General features: G+C 38.6%; 1 protein-coding gene across 8 annotated transcripts in view; it reads right to left on the reverse strand.

Annotated features, from left to right (window-relative positions):
• Positions 1-21,652, reverse strand: part of myocd (myocardin) — a 103,341-nt gene that overhangs the window by 18,213 nt on the left and 63,476 nt on the right. For all 8 annotated transcript variants that reach the window (XM_053639117.1, XM_053639123.1, XM_053639121.1 and 5 more), the window contains exon 3: positions 20,773-21,203. In XM_053639117.1, the coding sequence (XP_053495092.1) occupies positions 20,773-21,154 (382 nt within the window). In that variant the 5' untranslated portion in view covers positions 21,155-21,203. The remainder of the gene's footprint in view (positions 1-20,772; positions 21,204-21,652) is intronic.

A 21,652-nucleotide genomic window follows, 5' to 3' on the forward strand; every position in this document is an offset into this window, starting at 1 on the left:
CAGACAGACAGCGTCTCACACACGCAGACGGTCAGGGGAGGAGCCGCAGCCTGCCGAGTCCTGAGTGGAGCCAGCAGGACTGAAGAGTGAGAGACAGAGAGACAGAGACAAAGGGAGAGAGAAGAAATACACAGAACGACAGACCCAGAAGGGACAGAATTAGCATGGTAGAATAGAGAGTTAGTGCTAAGACGGAGTTAAAGTAAGACAGAGTAATGAAGGCAAGAGAAAGCCATTAGCAGGCTGAAAACCTGAAGCAGCAGAAACAGCTGGCTCTTATCTGTCTAAAATGCACTGGTCTCCGTTACAACATTGCTTTAATGACCATTCTCTGCTTACTGTCGCTGCTGCGTTTGTCTTAAAGCGATGACTACGGCCACAGGTAAACACTCCCAAATGGAGCACCCAGAGAGTCCGTCTCCTGAGAAAAAGCCAAAAGATCGGAAGATTTGTCCACTTTCGGGAATGTTCAAGAGACCTTTTTTTTTTTTTTGTGAGTCCTTTGTTTAGATCCCTCAGCATTCTTCTGAGTTATGATTTTTCAAGTTCCTCTGAAGGCTTGTATTTTTCAAAGAGCACTGCCAGTTCTCCTCAGATCCAGTTTTAAACGTGTATCACAATGAAATGATAGAACAGAATATCCAGGTGTGAACAAACCACTATTTTTTTTTTTTTTTTTTTTACATTTTCTTCACAGAGCCTGGATCTTGGGGTTAAATGGGGAGAAGAAAAGCCTATCAAGAGAAGAAGTCACGTTAAACCTGCACTGGGATCATATTAGATAGAGCTATGGAGCAAAGTCAAATTAGAAGTGAAATAAGACGAGCTAGGGCCAAAGCCTACCGAATATGAGAAGATGTGAAAAGTATTTTCATTGGTGTCAGTGAGTAAGGGATCAGTTGTGCTGGCAAGAGGCAATGTACCTGGAATCCGAAACACAAAAAGATTATGCAGGACCCGAGCTCTGAGCATCCATACTCAGTCTGGATTGTGCTTTGTTCAGCTGGTTAGAGCTCTTTCAAATGAATTCACAGGACTCTGGCTGTTGTGAGAAAAGGAGAAATGTGCATGAATGATTGCAGTGCGAGGGCACGTGGAGCTCTCGCATCACTTCAGATTAATGCAAACTCCTTGTTATTCGCTCAATTCGAGCTCTACGCATGCTTAAAACCTGACCCCACTTTAAATTCAGTTTGACTTTCTCCAAGCTTGATTTTGCTTAATCCGAAGCCATGACTAATACTTAGATAAGAGCACGTATCAAAAATAACATTCGAAGGATTCGAGTGCAAGCTCTTTTTCTTTGCTCTACAGGAACAAAATTGATTGGTTTCTGTCAGGTAAACTAGGATCTGTTTTCCTAGTTTGATTTATGCATGGAATGGAATGTTTGCGTATGTTTTGATCAAATGTCTCTGAACTACACGTAACACTCATCGCTGTTTAGTCTAAGGACTACTGTGTATGTTGAGGAACATGTTTGGTGTATAAGTCATTGTCATTGTAGTCTCGTGAGTCTAAAGTAAAGTATTTTGGCCCAGTTTTACAGTGTAGCCTGCACTGGACTCGCAAGTTCGTGTATTGTGAAAATGTCAAAAAGACGCTGAACAGTGAAACAGCGGTCACATTCATTTTTCCAGCTTCCCAGAAATAAACTGCCTAGGTATAGGTGGAGTTCAAGTATCAGCTGAAGGATACTTGCTGTGTATGTGACTTTAGATTATGATTGGATTAGGAATCAGGAGTACATAAGAAAATAATACTGAGTGATTTTTATCCGATGTTCTTATACAGACGTGGAATACAAGATGGTAGAGACTCAGATGTACAGTGGGGGAAATAAGTATTGGACACGTCAACATTCGCTTCAATAAATATATTTCCAATGAGGCTATTCACATGAAATTTTCACCAGACATCAGTATTAACTCAATAAATCTGGAAATATAAAGAATTCACAACATTAAAGTCCTTAAATAAAGTTACGTGTAATAAAGAGGAATGACACAGGAAAAAAGTACTGAACACACTAACTGAAATGTATTTAATACTTAGTGGAGAAGCCTTTGTTTGTAATGACAGCTTCAAGACGCTTCCTGTATGAAGAAATTAATGGGCCGCAGTATTCAGGTGTGATTTTGGCCGATTCTTCTAAACATATTGTCTTTAAATCTTGTTCAACTGGATTCAAGTCAGGTGATTGACTGGGCCAATCTAACACCTTGATTTTTTTCCTCTGACACCAAGTGAGAGTTTCCTTTGCTGTATGCTTTGGATCGTTGTCCTGCTGGAAGGTCCACCCACATCTCACCTTCATCATCCTGGTAGATGGCAGCAGATTCTTCTGAAGAATCTCCTGGTAAAGGGCTCCATTCATCGTTCCTTTAATTATATGAAGTCTGCCAGTACCATGCGATGAAAAACAGCCCCACACCATGATGCTTCCCCCTCCAAACTTCACTGTTGGTATAGTGTTTTCAGGGTGATGTGTAGTGTTTTTAGGGTGATGTGCAGTGCCATTTGTTCTCCAAACATAGTGTGTAGTATGACAGTCAAAAAGTTCAATTTTCCTCTTGTCTCACCAGACTACACTCTCACAGTATTTCATAGTCTTGTCCAAATGAGTTGCAGCAAACATTAAACGAGCTTCGACATGCCTTTTCTTTAGTAATGGAGTCTTGCGGGGTGAGCGTGGGTAATGGAGTGCATTGCCTATTATTTTCTCTGTGACGATGGCACCTGCTGCCTCCGAGTGTTTCTGGATCTCTTTCCGAGTGGTCCTTGGCTCTTGGGCTACTCTTCTGACTATTCTTCTGACTCCCTGGTCAGAAATCTTGCGAGGAGCTCCTGTGCGTGGCCGGTTGATGAAGGAGTGATGTTGTTTCCACTTGCGGATAATGGCCCCAATGGTGCTTACTGGAGGATTCAGAAGTTTTGAAATATGTCTGTATTTGATTCCATCAATATGTTTTGCAACAATAAAGTCACGAAGGTCTTGGGAAAGCTCTTTGCTTTTATCCATCATGGGATGTTTTGTGTGTGACACCTTGGTAATGAAAAGCCTTTTTATAGACCATCAATTTACTAACCCAGCTGATATTAATTTGCACAGATAGGAGGTATAATTACTTATGGATTTCAGCTGGTTCCATGCCTTACCTTGCCTTGGAGAACTGTTTTTTCTTATTGTGTTCAATACTTTTTTTCTGTGTCATTCCACTTTATTACACAACTTTATTTATGGACTTTAATGTTGTGAATTCTTTATATTTCCAGATTTCTTGAGTTAATACTGATGTCTGGTGAAAAGTTCATGAGAACAGCCTCATTGGAAATATATTTACTGAAAAGAATGTTGACGCGTCCAACCACTGCAAGTACTCAGATATTTCACTGATGCACCACCCATTACACCTTTGATGTAATCCACTCTTCCATCTTTCCTGAGTAAAATCCAGGGTTTAGAGGTAGTTCCCATGACTACTATATAATCCCACACTCTTCTGTACACTCCCTGTTCTCCTACTGAACGATGGCCAGCTACGTTAACCTGGACCTGCTCGTCTAACCTTTGGCCTTGGTTATGCCAGGCTCCTGTCATGTCTCTGTCTCAACCTACAATGGATAAAAGGACATACCCCCCCAGCATGCTACCCATGCATCAAAAAGGGTATCTCATGACGTGTGCTAATATTTGTCTTGACGTGTAGAGCACTGAACCAAATACTTTCATGTTGCTTGGCTGAAATGTGCTGTCAAGGAGCACATTTCCCTCCAGATGGGGAAAGACCAAGTCTGTGTTTTTTTTTGGGGTAAGCCAGTTAGTGTTAGACCACACATAATAATATGCCTCATGTTTGTATAATGAAGATGAAGTGCATCTTATCGGGGTCTTTGCTGGATAACAGGAATTTATCTGTAGTATTCTTTCCCACTCTACCTCAAAGAGCATTTATTGGACGTGTCCATAAGAAATGGAAGATACCGCTGTTGTGTTCAGCCTACACACACAAGTCATCCACATAGAAAGGTTGTTGAATAGAATTGACTTGTACAGTGTGAAACCATGCCCGCATCACTCTGCAGGGCGGCTCTGCTACACTGAATTTGTAGTATTTCTGTAGCGACTGGTGATTTGTTCAGGAAAGAAGTTCTTGCTTTACCAACTGAAAAGGTAGAAAAACACTTGGAGGCAAATACTTGATTTTTAACACATATGAGAAAATACATATGAGGCACATCCAATAAGCACTACTTAAATTATTTGACTTTTCTAAAGAAAAATAAAAAAATAAAAAAATAAAAAAATTCACATTAAAAAAGTAACTCAAGTTAGCAGCCATCAAGTGAAAGTGAAACTAGGGAAGGGTACTTGCAATGTATATTCACTAACATTTTAGGTCTAAAATATTGCACAATATTTTTTAACTTGTTGTCTATAATTACAGAAAAATCTATATGTATATATACTGTAGTACAACTATAGTATACAGTATAAAGTACAGTTTAAGATCATACCCATATGTGCTTGGTGAACATCCCATTCTAGATTTAGTTCTTCCTTTGCTGTTATAATAATCTCCAATCTTCTGGGAAGGTTTTCCACTAGATTTTGGAGTGTGGTTGAATGGGTAAATCGCAAGAGCCATACTCCAAAATCTAGTGGAAAGCCTTCCCACAAGATTGGAGATTATTATAACAGCAAAGGAAGAACTAAATCTAGAATGGGATGTTCACCAAGTACATAAGAGCATTAGTGAGGTCAGGCTCTGATGTTGGGCGAGAAGGCCTGAGGTTCAGTCAGTGTTCCAATTAATGCCAAAGGTGTTCAGTAGGGTTGAGGTCAGAACTCTGTGCAGGACACTCAAGTTGTTCCACTTAAACCTTGGCAAATCATATCTTCATGGACCTCACTTTGTACACAGATGCAGTCCCATACTGGAACATGTTGGGTTCCACTGAAGGGAAATTGTAATGCTAGGGCATACAAAAAACATTCTAGACACTTGTGTGCTTTCACATATTGTATTTTTCAACCACATATGGCTGTGATGGTCAGGTGTCCACATACTTTTGGCCATATATTGTAAAATATAGTAATTATGCAGCCTAGCTCAGAATGTACAGTATATGATGTCTTATTTTCAAATGCTAATAATGTTTGTTACAGGCTGACGTTTCTTTTTCTTTTTTTTTTTTTTTTTTTAGACCTTTTTGTGTAAAAAGTATAGACAGAAATGCTGGACACGTGTTGAATCTTTAACTGTCACCCATGTTGGACTGGGAGAAGCAACACTTGATGGAGTAATTAAAATCAGGATGATGGTGTATATAACATTGAAGTGTTTTGCTAATGATTTTTGTACAACTAATATATTTCTAAATTCGATTGGTCTACCACTGTGGACACCATACATGAAAGGGATAAACAAGTGGGGTCAGATGTGCCATCCTGGATTTTTACAGACACTATTTCACTATGGTGTGCACGGTGGCTTAGTGGTTAGGGGTTCGATTCCCGTGGCTCTGTGTGTGCGGAGTTTGCATGTTCTCCCCGTGCTGCGGGGGTTTCCTCCGGGTACTCCGGTTTCCTCCCCCAGTCCAAAGACATGCATGGTAGGCTGATTGGCGTGTCTAAAGTGTCCGTAGTGTATGAATGGGTGTGTGTGATTGTGTGCCCTGCGATGGACTGGCACCCTGTCCGGGGTGTACCCCGCCTTGTGCCCGATGCTCCCTGGGATAGGCTCCAGGTTCCCCCGCGACCCTGAAAAGGAGTAAGCGGTTGAAGATGGATGGATGGATGGATGGACTATTGCACTATTCCAGAGTATTCTAGAGTTCTGACTGACAGACTAGATTATAGTGAGCCACAGTCAGTTTTGAACTACACTACACTAAGTCTCAGGCTTAAGTATTGATTTTTAAATCCAGTTCTTAGGGAACCTCTAACAGACCATGAGACAAATGATCAAAAGCTGTAGAGCTCACTACCTGGTGCAGTAATGTTAGGAGTTGAAATCGGATTTTGCGATTGTTATGAACATCATGTTTAGAAAGTGTTAATCAATATGGAAATGTGATTAAATAAACTGACCTGTCTTCTACTGGGACAGTAGGCTGTGAGGTGAAACCTGTCTAGTCACTTACCAATTACGTGAGCGTGACACACATTAATGTACAGTAATGATCATGGTTTTTGTTTTCATGGAGTCAGGAGCACTTACTTGCAGACGATGACAAGCTGAGCTTTCTTTAGTTGCATACCTTACAGAGATGTTCTCACCCTTATCTCATCTTGCTCTGTCCTGTCTCTTGTGTACTCCTTGTGGTCACCCTTTCATATCTCAGAACATTCTAGTTTTGTACTTTGAGCCATGAAAGTCTATTGCTTATACAAAATTCAATAACATCAGTACCACTTTACTATGGTATGTACTGTGTAAATGTCTACAATCAGTTAGCATGAATTTAAGGATGTGTTAATTATCTCACATTACAGATGAGAAGATGCTTGGGGATATGCACAGAACGATCATATTACTGCTATCCACAAAGACAAAATGTCTGTATTTTATATTTCAAATCTGAGTTTTAAATTATTTGTCATTCATATTTATGTGTAATATTTCATATTTCTGTCTTCATCCAATGTTATGGGCAAAAACATGGAAATACTAATTACTCTCATTAATCAATTTAATAACTAACTAAAGAATTATAGCAGGACTTGGTCAAGCTGTGTCCTGTATTATTTTATTTATATAATCCATTATCAGCTATTGGAGTAATTATAAGTTGGACTCTTCAGAATCGTTTAATACTACAATGATGCTCTGTTCCTCAGTAATAAGATATATATATATTTTTTAAACCTAACATATAATAATAATAATAATACCAATCCCAATACCAACTCAAACCAAAATACTTGGTATCAAATGTAATCTTGGCATTGTTATAAAGATGCAAAATCTCGGGCAGTGATGAAAAAGACTGGTTTGGTTTGTGGTTTGCGAGCAATACAAGACTTGGCTCAGCATTAGGCTCAATTACCACAATGCAGTCATACTTATCGTAACTTCCACACAAGAGCACAAATCACATTCAAGGCATCCTGAGTGGAATGCTCTGGAAGGAGATGTTTTTTGGCAGACAGTGCAACTCAGTGCTTGGCCTTGTGTGTTCTTGTGTTAATCAGGTAGCCAGAGGACTATGAATTACAAAGTACTGAAAACATTACTGTGGCACACCTGTCTGCAAGGTACTCAAGGTATGCTTGGTAAATGTAATAGCGATTCCACGGATCTGAGAGCAAGTCAGTGATCTTCATTCTTTTGTCTTTTTAGATTCCTGCACAATGCATTAGTTAAGCAAATGAAGATACATTCTATGCAAGTATTACATAGACTGTAATACATAGAGTAATACGACGGTAAGACGTATCTTGTGAGTGACTCACATTCTCAGATAGACTTACGAAGGTGGTCACTGTGGTGAAATTTCAATATTAAGAGGTATTACGCTGTTTGTATTTGAGCCGATTCCCAGAGCTGCTGGTATGTCAGCTGAAACCTTTAAAAAATATGACCCCATCCTTCAGTGTTTTACTTGGCCTTTAGGAACGACAGCTTTCAAAAGAAATTTTGAGCACCATTTGATTGATTCCCCAGCATTACAGTTTAATGAATACCACATCCAGTACAGAGTGTGCAGCTTCCTGCTCATCTAATGGCTTTATGCTCTATTTGAGTTGATAGAGATCGCTCTTTGATAAGCTCGGCCTTCAACAGTTGAGTTGAATTAAACAGATATGTTGAGTTAACCAGACTAACATCCACATGGGATTTATGTGCATCACGGGTCATGTTAAAGATCAGCAACATGACATGCAGTAGATGCTTTTTCAATATTTAGTATGAAGGCATAGGGGTTAGAAAAGCTTCCTGACCTGTCTGTGGTTTATTTGGCTTTTGTAGCATTTTCACATCTTTATGAATGAACTAAGATAAACAATATTAGAAACCACCAAAAGTTAAGTCATAAAATATCACTAAGTGCCTCCACATAGTAGTTTTAGCTGATGAGTTGTCATACCTCTCACCTCATAGCATACATCCAACACACACTGACAGAAATTTCAGATTTAATTCTTTGTACATAGTTTAAATTGATCGGTGGCTGGTAGCCAGAAACCTCATGTAGATATTGTCTTTTTCACAACTGCCAAACTGCTCTTTATAAAATCTTTGCGATATAAGCCATTATATTAATTAATTAAGCAGTGATTGGACAAAACAATCAGCAAGATATGGCAAGGTAACATTATGTCTTGATTGCCAGATAAGTATGACAAAACCACTCCAATGACCATCTAAATATAGCTCAAAACTTTTCCCAAAATTCCAGAAACCTTTGTAAACACTATATTAACTCCAGTATCGTTATTGATATTGGTTGTGAATTGTGATATTAATTGTGACACCGTCCACTTTATTGGAAAAACTCATACTGTATACCTGCACATTTCAGAAATGCAATGCACACAATTATGTGGATACAGGTCAAGGTCTGTTAATGTTCACATTAATCTTGTTTGAGCTGACAGGAAGGTTTCGGTAACTCAAATAACCACTCTTTACAACCGCAGTGAGCAGAAAAGCATCTCAGAATGCACAACTAATGGATCGTTGAGGCGGATGGGCTACAACAGTAGAAGACCACTTTGGGTTTTACTCATGTCAGCCATGAACAGGAGTCTACAGTCGGCACAGGCTCATCCAAACTGAACAGTTGAAGACTGGAATGAAAGTTTTAAACAAACTTATTGAATGAAAATATTAAAACCATACAGTTTTCCTAATCAGTCATTTCATTAGGGCTAAAATGGTCATATGCCGTTACAGAAATATATAATAAATAATGTTGTAAGAATAAATGAATAAATAAATAAATAAATAAATAAATAAATAAATAATAAATATTGATAATAAATAAATTCTGTCTTACACAGATAGCACATTGATGCGATAAAGGTCTACCATTTTCATGTCATTTGCATTTACTTCAGGAAGACCACCTTACTTCTACTGGTTCAACATTTCACTTGTTATTGCACGGCATTTTAATCCTAATCACAGTTCAAATACATGTGTAATAACCCATGTATTAACTGCACATTAAAACATCAACTAGACATTTGACTTTCAAATCAATTATATAATTAATGTAATATATGCAAAATACCTACAAACTGTAGACAGAATACCCTCACTATATATACACTATATACACACTATATAGTGTATTATATTATATTTTTAGCTACATTTTAAATTATTTTAATTAAGTATACCAATTTGTTAGTATATACTGTATGCATAATAGTAGAACTACAGTTTATAAATACTATATTGTACAAGGGCAGTGCTTTGTATATTTCTTCCACATTTGTTTAAGGCAGTGTGTATGTATACGTGTTTACGGAAAGCCTTTCTTAGTGAGAGGTGGAATTGTGAAGTTTGTTTTTAGCACTTATCTTGCTAATGCCTTCCAGAAATGCACAGCGGAACTTTAAAGCCTAAAACCTACAGCTCACTAAAGCATCAGTTTAGCAATACATTACTAGATGTCTCAAAAATGACACGTTAAGTACGTCCTATCACAGTTAATTTCACTGAGAAGACCCACATCACCTTTGCATCATAAGAATTCATAAATACTTACATCATCAAACTGGTTCACTAGGCATACCGTCCATTAGCCAGTCTAAACTATGTCATGACATACCAAATGCATTACACGCTGCGGGTATTTATAGCTCTGATTTAAGTGTTCTGTTTATCAGGAGTGTTCTATGATAGGGTTTCAGAGCTCATGTAAGAGAGAGCTTCAAATGAAGCATCGAGCCATTTTTCTTTCATTAAATCTAGACATTCTGGCTCAAAGTGGTGAAAAACTTCTCTGGCTGTTACTACTGGACTTAATTAATCAAAAACATGGCTTTGACGCATGAAAAAAAGAGCCAGGCAGGTAAAATAAAGATGACATTCGCTTACTCGTTGGGGAGGAAATTGTAAAAAAGGTTATATTGTTCTTTTATTGAATAATAAAGTCCCTTATTGTTTGGAGAATGTGAGCTGGCAGTGAGATGAATTAGGATCTTGAGTAATAAACTCTGCAAGTGTTGCACCAAAAGCATGTGGTATTATCTGGGATGTCTCTTGATGTGGACCTGTTATGCATTAATGTTCTTTTTGTTTTTCTTTAAACGAGTATGTTTTCCTACCTGGCTCACACTGCCGACTGTGTTTGGCGCATTCCTGTCGTCAACAGCGAGCCTCTAATCATAGCCAGGTGCTTTCTACTGAAATTAACATGTGGTTCTAACTTACCTCCTCTACACAATGACACATACCTGAGCTGCTAGTGAGAATAGCTTCAAATTAATTCACCTTTTTTTTTTTTTTAATATCTCAGAACAAGCAAAAGGTTGGAAAAGGTCAGAATGCAAATGTTAAGAGATATCACTTGAAATGCTATCCTTCGGCTGAGGTGAGAAAAGTGAAAACAGTCATTCCCACTGGCTCTAACGTCATCACTTATACCAGGTTTTTAGTTTTTTCTTCTCTTGCTTGATGAAAAATTTACATTCCGACCCTTTAAACTTCCAAGTTCCAGTTTACAGATCCAGACTTCCTCTTTCTCTCCGTAACTACATCCTTTTCCTATTAGTTGCAATGTAGCCACTGATAATTCAGTAGTTAATAAAATATGTGCTTTGAGATTAACTGAATAACAAGCTGAGATTTTAAGACAGGGGTTAAATCAACTAGTCTAGGCAAACAACTCCAAATAGACATAATGAATTATCAGTGAATTCAATCTTTTGCCATTTTGCTTTCTCCTCCTTATTTACCATCACGCTTCTAATTCCATATTTAGTAAATGTTTCCGCATATATTTTTGTGTTCGTTTCCTTGACTTCTGTGGTTCCACTGAGTCAGAGTCACTCAATATTCTGAGGAACTAGAGAAATCAGATGTATGGGGAAATTTTTATTGTTGAACTCCAACGCTAATGCAACATAGCGGAGAAGATGACTTGTTTGAAAGTGATCACAGTAACATTTAAAAAAATTTAGTTAGAGTTATGGTCTTAAAAGGAATTTGTAAAATACTGCAAATGAGTACAACATAGTTGTGTTTCTCTCTCATTTGTAAATCAGATGATCCCTCATGGGGTTATGACCTTTAGTTTGGGAAACCCTGCTTTATAAAAAATCTCTCTATATTTTTTTTAAAAATAGATTTCTTTACAAAAACAAAACTAATATACAATATATAAACTACATTGTTCTGTTTTTGCACTTTATATACTGTATACACACAGTGGTGCTTGACAGTTTGTGAACCTTTTAGATTTTTATTCAAACCCAGTTCTGAAAAAGTTGGGACAGTATGGAAAATGCTAATAAAAACAAAGAGGAATGATTTGTAAATGTACTTTGGCTTTTTACCTTCTTTTTAATTTTTTCACCTTCTACAGTGCACAATATAATAACAGATTCAAGGAATCCAGTCAAATCTCGGGGCGTAAAGGTCAAGGCGGAAAACCACTTGATCTCCGATCCCTCAGAATTCACTGTCTTAAAAAACGTCAGGAATCTGTAATGGATATCCTGATATTGGCTCTGGACTACTTTGGTAAACCTTTGTCAGTCAACACCATTTGCCGCTGCATCCTCAGAAATTATGCAAAGCAGAAGCCATACATCAACACTGTCCAGAAGCGCTGCCGACTTCTCTGGGCTTGGTCTCATTTGAGATGGACAGTAGTACAGTGGAATCATGTTTTGTGGTCTGACGAGTCAACATTTCAAATAGTTTTTGGACAAAACAGTCGTCGTGTTCCCCGGGACAAAGATGTTATCCGTGTCAGGTCCAAAAGCCAGTGTCTGTCATGGTATGGGGGTGTGTCAGTGCCCATGGCATGGATAACTTGAACATGGTAAATGGTAAAAGCACTTATATAGCGCTTTTTCTTAACCTTAGCGGTTCCAAAGCACTTTACAGTGTGTCTCATTCACCCATTCACACACACTCACACACACCAATGGTAGCAGAGCTGCCATGCAAGGCACTAACTTGCCATCGGGAGCAACTTTGGGTTCAGTGTCTTGCCCAAGGATGTGGAGTCACGTGGGCCGGGAATCAAACCACCAACCCTACAATTAGTGGACAACCCGCTCTATCAGCTGAGCCACAGTCGCCCATCTGGGCACATCTGTGAGGGCACCATTAATGCAGAAAGATATGTACACATTTTGGAGCAACATATGCTGCCATCCAGAGCAGGACAACGTCAAACCACATTCTGCCCGGATTACAAGCGCATGGTTGCGTAAGCAGAGAGTGCGGGTGCTAGCATGGCCTGCCTGCAGTCCTGACCTGTCTCTGATTGAGAATGTGTGGCGCATTATGTAGTACAAAATAAAGCAACGAAGGCCCTGTACAGTTGCGTAGTTGAAGAAATGCATAATGTATGAATGAGGGACAATTATGCTTGTTAAACACAAGAGTCGACTGTCCCAACTTTTTTGGAGTGTGTTGCAGTCATCAGATTTGAAATGAGTGTATATTTTCAAAAGCAAATTAAATTCACAAAGTAAAACATCAAATAATTTGTTAATAATGTGTGTTTCAATATAGTACAGGATGAATAGAATTTTCAAATGACACTTTTTATTGTATGTTTTTTGCCTTTTCCATACTGTCCCGACTTTTTTCGGAATTGGGGTTGTACATTTCTGCATAAATATGACCTAAAACGTCATCATATTTTCACACAAGTCCTAAAAGTTCAGATGCACTGATATTTTCCTTCAGAATTCGCTGGTATCATTCAGAGTTCACTGTTCCATCAATGATGGCAAGTCTTCCCGGCCCAGATGGACCACCGCCATGTTTCACAGGTGGGATAAGGTTCTTGCACTGGAATGCAGTGTTTTCTTTTCTCCAAACATAACGTGTCTCATTTAAACCAAAAAGTTCTATTTCAGTCTCATCCATCCACAAAACATTTTACAGTAGCCTTCTGGCTTGCCCACATGGTCTTTAGCAAACTGCAAAAGGGCAGCAATGCTGTTTTTGGGGAGCAGTGGCTTTCTCCTTGCAACCCTGTCATGCACACTGTTGCTGTTCAGTGTTCTCATGGTGGACTCATGAACATTACCATTAGCCAATGTGAGAGAGGTTCCTCTGTGACCTCGTGGAATATTACACGTCTTGCTCTTGGAGTGATCTTTGTTGGTTCACCACTCCAGGGAAGGGTAACAATGGCATTAAATTTCCTCCACTTGTACACAATCTGTCTGACAGTGGATTGGTGGAGTCCAAACTCTTTAGAGATGGTTTTGTGACCTTTTCCAGCCTGATGAGCGTCAACAACTCTTTTTCTGAGGTTTTCAGAAATCTCCTTTGTTCATGCCATGATACACTTCTACAAACATGTGTTGTGAAGATCAGACTTTGATAGATCCCTGTTTTTAAAAAATAAAACAGGGCGCTCCTCAAACCTGATTGTCATCCCATTGATTGAAAACACCTGACTCTAATTTGACCTTCAATTTAACTGCTAATAGTAGAGGTTCACATACTTTTGCCACTCACAGATGTGTAATATTGGAACATTTTCCTCAAATAATAAATGACCAAGTATAATACCTTTGTCTCATTTGTTTAATTTGGTTCTCTTAGTCTACTGTTAGATCTTGTGTGAAAATCTGATGTTTACAAAGATATTTAGAAAATTCTAAAGGGTCCACAAACTATATACCCATGAGATAAATACAGTAGCTGGATGCTGGAATTATGGTTAAAAATTCAACATTACTTTTTGAAGTAGGACTGTTCAGCACGTTCTTTTTTTTCTCTCAGCTGTGCTGGATCAGGCCTGTATATTGTGTTACTGTTTTCATTTCCAAGGGAAGGATTTCTCGCTTGGTAAAATTCAAGGACCAAATCTCTTGTATCCACAATACAACACCTGGAAAAAGAAAGTGTTCATTAATCTTTGCCGTTCTGAAATCCGCAGCTTTGAACGCTTTACTCCTCGAGCACATGCATCCAAGCGCTGCTCCACGACGTGACTCTGTGTTTCAGAAGAACTGTGTGGGCTGTTTGCAGGTCACCGTGGCCGAGTGCTTTCTTAATTGACTCTCTGTACGCTTTGTTTAATATGCAGCCATTAAATAGACCACTATAAATAGAGCGGTGCATGTAATGAGCTCATGTTTTCACTCCTGAGAGTCTGTAGGATGTTTTATAGCCGACACTCCTTATCATCTGTTGTTGTGAGTGATGAATGAATCAAGATAGGCTATGTCTTTACAGGTTAATGTAGATGTCACCAATATAAAGTAAATATTGTTCCTCAGATGTATAGAGTCACAGTGGTACATGGATAGTTCATAGTATGTGAAGTGAAATAATCTCGGCGCTTACCCAAATGTGTAATGAGTATAGTATGTGTCATTTTATTTGCCCTGTTTTATACTACTATATACTACTTGTCAAAGTTTTAGACACACTAGATTACGTGATTAAATATACTGTATAGGTTTCATTGTCTTATGGATGAAATTGGTACTAAAATAAATATAAATAATGAAGTTAACGGCCATGTACAAATTTATTTCTGTATTCATTTATTTAAAATGTTTCCCCCAAGTAGTTCTCTTATTTATAACTAAGTAGAAGGAACCAAAAATAATGCTCAACCTGTTAGGAAACTTTTGGAAATTTTTATGCATTTTTTTTATCTGCTTATAGTTACATTTAATGTTGTGGAATGTTATTATATCACTTATGTTATAATAGCTTAAACAGACATTCCCTTAGCAGTGCCCCCCCCCCCCCCCCCCCCCTCTTTCGTGAAGACTTTCCTATGGCAGAAAACCTCCTGACTGACACTGGAGACTCCTTCCATAAATGTTCGATAAACATCCTATAGAATGCTTCACTATATCAACAATTATACATTTGTTAAAATACATTATTGTCAGTTTTACATTATGTAAAGTGCCCTTGTAAATTAGCTGTCACTATAGAACCAATAATCTATTAGAACAAGTATACAGTAATATAAACCTGTGATTATAGCCAGCACTATTGTCAGAGTTGCTGTTATTGAAAATTAATCAACAACTTCAGGCCATTCAGATTTGAGAATTCAACAGCACTGTGTAAAATAACAGGCAACAGTAACCCAACTTAAATGTCCAATTAAAGACATTTCAGCAGCATGACCTAATTTCAAGCCTAAGATAATTAAGAGTTCAAATCAATTAAGAGTTAAAGATATTGACTTATAGAAAAGGACTGTATAACCTTATAGTGTAAAAGGAATTGCTTTTGTTTCTATTAGCTGTGAACCTATTTCAACTGTGAATTCCTAATAGGTGAACAGCTCCTTGGCCATGGAAATGAATATTTCGAAGCTGACCACAAAATCACCTATCAATGTTCAGTCAACTGAACATATGCCATATGTGCTGCAACAAAAGTAATGATGTCTTATTTATGCTTTTGAGCTCATAACTTTGTAATTTTAAATAACATTCTACTATAATATAGCCCAATATGAGACCAATTATGATGTTCCCAGGAGGCAGCAGAAATGTGGCCTTCAACATTTTTCACTCACTTTTAAAATTCAGTGTTTGTTTTTTTCCCTCTTCATCTCATTTCATTCCCCAATGTTCTGGGCCATAAATACCTATTTATATTTACGGACATGAGGGTTAGGTACGAAAAGCCTGAATACACGATCCATCAACTAATCCTCATTACCAACTCCCTTCAAAAATCAAATCAAATGTTGGATGTACATGTAAGTAATTTCATGGATGAACTGGAACTGCAGAACAACAGCAAGCATAATACATTACTGCACATTCCACCTGTTCCTTAATGAGACAACCCTGGACCTGAGATTTTGTTTTGATTTTGTTCTGCTGATTGTATCAGCAGTGTGCTTTGGCAAAGTATCACTACTTTTTTTTTTCTTTTTTTCATAGCTGATAAATGATGCGAGACTTTTTGGAGTAAACACGGCAGTTTTGGACCATAAACTGAATTCAATGTAAGAGCCTGTGCATATATCAGGTATCAACTCCAAACATTTATAAATGTTATCATAAATGAGATCAAAAGAACCACACTAGGATTTTCACCCGTGGTTAAACAATGTCATTTGCCGGCTCAAATGCAAAGGTAAAAAGATCCTGTCTTCCTAACAGTTCGTTTAAATTTATACCAATGACTTTATCCCTCGACTCAATTTCAACAGCCTGTATCACAGTTGCTCCATTCAGTCTCTTCATGTAGTTTTGTTTTTCCATAAGCCAGGAGATCAAGTGATCCTTTTTTTTTTTCCCCCGCCTGCCTCACTGAACAATTTCAAACACATGGGTGTAATCTCTCACCCACAGTTACCAAAAAACCAGCATGGACTTCACACGAAAGAAGCCCAGAGCTGAATCTGCCTTTGCCAGGCTGTAAAGGGTTCTTATGGCAGGTGTTGGTCTGAATGGAAGAGCCAAAAATTGTTTTGTCAGTGCCTCCCTCTTAGCACTATTTCACTTTCACGATAGGATCAGGTAACAATTTCGTTTGCATGAAATGGCTATAAAACAAAGGGAAAAGCTAAATATATTAGTTCCATGTGGAAGCCTTATCACTGTTAAAACATAAATATTCAAGATTTTTGAGGTCTGCCCAGCTGTACTGACTGCATGCTCATTGTTGAACATTGCTGCATAATGGAATGACTCAAATTCAGTCATTTTCCAAAGCAGTGTTCACAATCTCGCAGAGCACCACTGCCTCCAACCATAAAAACCTCAAAATACACCAATCATATGGACAAACGTTTGTGGACACCTGACCATCACACCCATATCTATTCTTGAACATCCTGTTCCAAAACCATGGGCATTAATATGGAGTTGGTTTCCCCTTTTCTGTTATAATAACCTCCACTCTTCTAGGAAGGCTTTCCACTAGATTCTGTAAAGCGGCTATTGGGATTTGTGCTACAATGGCATTTTAGAAGGAGGGTTCTGATATCAGGCAAGAACGAATAGTGCGGAGTTGGAGTTCCAGTTCATCCCAATGGTGTTCGGTGGGGTTGAGGTCAGTGCTCTGTGCAGGACACTCGATTTCTTCCAGTCCAACCTTGGAAAACCATATCTACATGGAGCTCACTTTGTGCACAGGGGCACTGCCATGCTGGAACAGGTTTGAATCTCTTCATTCCAGTGAAAGGAAATCTTAATGCTACAACATTCAAAGACATTCTATACAATTGTGTGCTTCCAACTGTGTGGCAATAGTTTACGGAATGCCCACGTATGGGTGTGATGGTCAAGTGTCCACAGACGTTTTTCCACTTTTTTAATGTAGGTTATAGGCAGCAAAGTTTCTACATCAAATGAAATCATATATTAAAGCGTGATGTTCTCATCCAGAACAGCGAAAGTGCCCTCATTATATTGTATATTCTGATTATTAAATTGGAAACGGACTAAATGAAGCGGACACCCTTGAGGAAACCAAAAATCTTTTCCTTACTTTGTTTTACAGTGGCTTGACAACATGTTATCCCACTGACAATGGAGCTAACAAAAGTGAGCTCTGCTGGACAGAAATCCATTTTGAAAAACGGTAGCACATCCAAAGACAGGGGCACTTAGTTCTGATCTGAAACACATGTTCGCTGTGCAACGAACTGAATCAGAATCTGAACAGAACTGAACTCAGATGAAAGGTCTTAAGATGTATGCAATTAAAATAAGTCTAAAATATGTCAAAGGCAGGTGCCTATGTTGTAGCAAAATAAGGCTGTTCTTCTATGGTCTGCTGATATGTCATACAAACGCAGGCATGAGTGAATGAAAGCATCCGAGGCCTCTGTTGTGTGAATGATGCCATCATGTGGACTCTTTAAACACATCAGGCCACCAACACATTTCACGTCACAATTATTGTATCACTTCTACAGCACAACAAACAGTAATTTACTTAGATGCAGTAGGTTGTGTATGGATTGTCATAGGATAAGCCTGTTGAGATCACTTCTATCACAGAGCTGTTGAATTCTCGATTCTGATTGGTCAGAAGGTGTTGATTTCCGTTCTATAACAGCAGCTCGGACAGTAGTTCTGTCTGTAAGGCAAATAACAGATTTGTATTAATGCATTCATTCGAATATATTATCATTTCTAGAGTAGCAGAATGTATGGCCAATGCTCTACGTTGTGTAATTATGTAATTGTCGATGTGGTGTTTTCTGTGTGGAGACATTTATTTAGAATTTTATGGAAGGAGTCTCCAGTGCCAGTAAAGCTGTCAGAGGTGAAGCTGTTCCTTTAAGTTTTCCAACATCTTTTTGAGGAACATCTTCAGGACGAAGGCTTTGTGGTTTCTCAGTAACATGACAAGCTGCATTTATTTATTATAACTTTATTAGTGGCTGGTGGGAGGATGACTGTTCGTTAGCTTTTATATTGCAAGTAACAGGAAAAAAAAAAAACACAGATGTTAACATCACAGGCTTATAAGAATGGTCATGAGTCCCTGGGCCAAGACCAAGAGCTAAAGACTGGTATGGTCAGGTTAGCGCATGGCCACAAACAAGGCAAAAGAGATGCAAGAAATGAAGGGCTTTATATCGAAACACTGCCTTTGTTTTGGTGAGTAAGACACTGCCTTCATGATATACCTTCCATTCTACCAAAAATACTTGCAGATATTCTTTAGAGTGACCAGTTATGATGTCTTATACTTACATAATCTTATTCATTTCCACCATATAATACTATTCCAGAGGGAATTTGAGTTCTTAGGCCAGTATGATGAGGGCCAAGCCACTTTACACTTTGCACAATACGAGAAAAGAAGTTCCTTCAATTACCAGACAGTTTACATAACATTAACCACCGAGACTGTGACCGCAAGGGCCTTATCTTCAATTTACGTTTAGGCTTTAGAGTTTTGGCAACAGCACAAAACTACATGGTCAAAGACTTGAGCTATTAGGCTCATTTGCAGAGATAAAAATAATACTACCCCCCCCCCCCCCCCCACAAAAAAAAAAAAAACCTGAATGAAAAGAACATTGAAACTCGTATTCATTCTTCTCCCCAGTTCCTTTCACCCAAGCACCACCCATGACATCATGGAAAACTGAGGCGGCTCTTAAAGTGAAGTGGGAAACGCTGTATTTCTCTCACCGTTAGGTTGAGAGTTGAGAGATCCATCATTCTAAAAATACAGTTTGCATCGCTGGATTCCATAAATACCTTCAACCCCTAAAAACCTTGTGATTTGAATGGCATTTAGGCGGGTGTGATTAGACTCTAAAGTCAAGAAGCGGCACAGAATGAGATTTTAGCATGGATTACCCATCAGATGGTTCTAATAAAATGTTGGGTTTTTTTTTTTTTTTTTTTTTTTTTTAAATCTGGCTTAGGGAGTAACTTGGCAAACAACATGTTGCATACTCACCTATTTACCTGGAATGTATGTTTAAGTGCTTTAAGGAGAACATTTGTTGTTTAGGATGCTTGAAAAAATTATTCACTGAATTTGAATCAACTGCATCCAAAGTAAAGCTCACAGTCATGTCTCCTGGGAACACTACTATAGTCGTGTTAGTGAAGGAAAAGTATTTCCTGTATTCACTCTTCCACATGTGTAAATACAGCTTTAATAAGCTTCCAGTATTCTGAAGTAAACTATTAAACTCTAAGTAATGTTAGTAGCTCTTGATAACTCCCACCAGACTTCCACCAAAGGAATTCAATCCTTTCCTCCAATTCAAAGCCATTCATCCAAACCTCACTCCAAACCCTTCTGTAAATCCCATCCCTAAAGACATGCTCGCACACAATGAACTGGTAAGAAAAGATGGAAAACAGAAGCAGTGTGTTTGTTCCATGCAAGCAGTTAGACACATAATTCCAGATCAAGAACCTTAGCAATCCTCAACACTGATTGTAGAATTAGTTCAGTGTGCTACTGCTTGGTTGGAAAAGTCATCCACGCAAACATCCAAGCAAACCAATTACAGTACAAGTGTTGTTAGATACTTCTGTAGCTAACATAACTACAGCTACAGTAGGCCTTGCTAAAGTACAACAGCACAGCCACCACATCATGTACATTCAAATATTTAATACATACACTCTCAGAAATAAAGGTACCAAACAAAACTTTTCCTTGTTGCTGGGATGGTACCATCCAGGGTACAGCTTTTGTACCATTAGCATATACGTTTATACCTTTAAAAATAATTCAAGGTCCATAATTGGACCTTAAGGACCACTGATGTACCTTTAAAGTTTTTCTCTCAATGCCAATTAAAGGTGCACCCAGGTACAACATGCATTACTAAATATACCCTTGACAGTACTACTCCAGCAACAAGGAAAAGTACTGTTTGGCACCCTTATTTCTGTAATTTTAGACAATTATATATCAGTAGACGTACTTTCAGAGAGCTTAAAACATTTAAGTTGAAGTTACTTTTTTCAGTTCATAACAAACTGCTTTTAACAGATTAAACTTTCTTTGGCGCCACCAAAACCACACAGCTAATGTGTGATTGTTGGTTATTTACAGCACCTACTGTACCATATTTATTTCTTATTGTTGAATGCTAGTTGGATTAGCCTTTATTCAATTTGTTGGGAGATCGAGCACCTCTACTCACCATTGTTGTTTTGTAGTTGGCCCGATGCTTTTGACGAGACCTGTCTGTTGGTGTTGCACATGTTTCTTGAGCCCTTCTCAGCACTGGTTTTGGGATTCACCATGTTCTTGGAGCCCCTCTCAGCATTAGTGTTACAGTTGCCCAAGTACCTGGAACCCCTTTGAGCATTGCTGTTTGACTTTCCTATGATCCTAGAGCCCTGATTGGTGCTGTTGGGGTTGCGTGTATTCCTGGAGCCCTGTTCCACACTGGTGTTGCAGTTGGCAATGTTCCTGGAGCCGCTCTCAGAATTGGTACTGGGGTTTCCCATGTTCCTGGAGCCCGGCTCAGTGCTGGTACGGCTCTGTCCGAGCCTCTGCTCAGTGCTCTTCATTGCATTCATTGCCTCAGTCGCACTCCTCTTCCCTTCAGATCACCCACAGTTTGTCCTCCTGCCAAAACACACTTGTCAGGATACACCAGCCATGTTTAGCATAGTTGCAATGGTAGCAGTGTGTCATTTTACATTTGCTTGATGACAGCACGACAGTAAACCAAGCGTAATATATTTCCACTGAATAAACATTCAGTCGATGTCAGATTATGGCTAAACCAGTTCTTGGTCTTTAAGCTGTACATGGACCTTCACTTTCAACCAGGTTGGAAAATATGGCTCAGCTATGGGGGAGCTCTCTGTTGATTTTTTATTAAACTCTACTTAAGCCGGAAGACATTTAGCAGCAACTAGAGTGGTTCTGTTTATTTATGAAGCATAAGCTGACTTAAAGTCCACAAACGTATCGCCCTACTAGCGCACCAGCCAACTTATTAATTTACAGACCTTGCTAAGGCTTCGTCTTCTGGATAGCACTATGCGCACACACAACCACACACACACTTG

This window comes from Ictalurus furcatus, chromosome 13 (genome assembly GCF_023375685.1).
Source record: "Ictalurus furcatus strain D&B chromosome 13, Billie_1.0, whole genome shotgun sequence".
Classification (NCBI taxonomy): domain Eukaryota; kingdom Metazoa; phylum Chordata; class Actinopteri; order Siluriformes; family Ictaluridae; genus Ictalurus; species Ictalurus furcatus.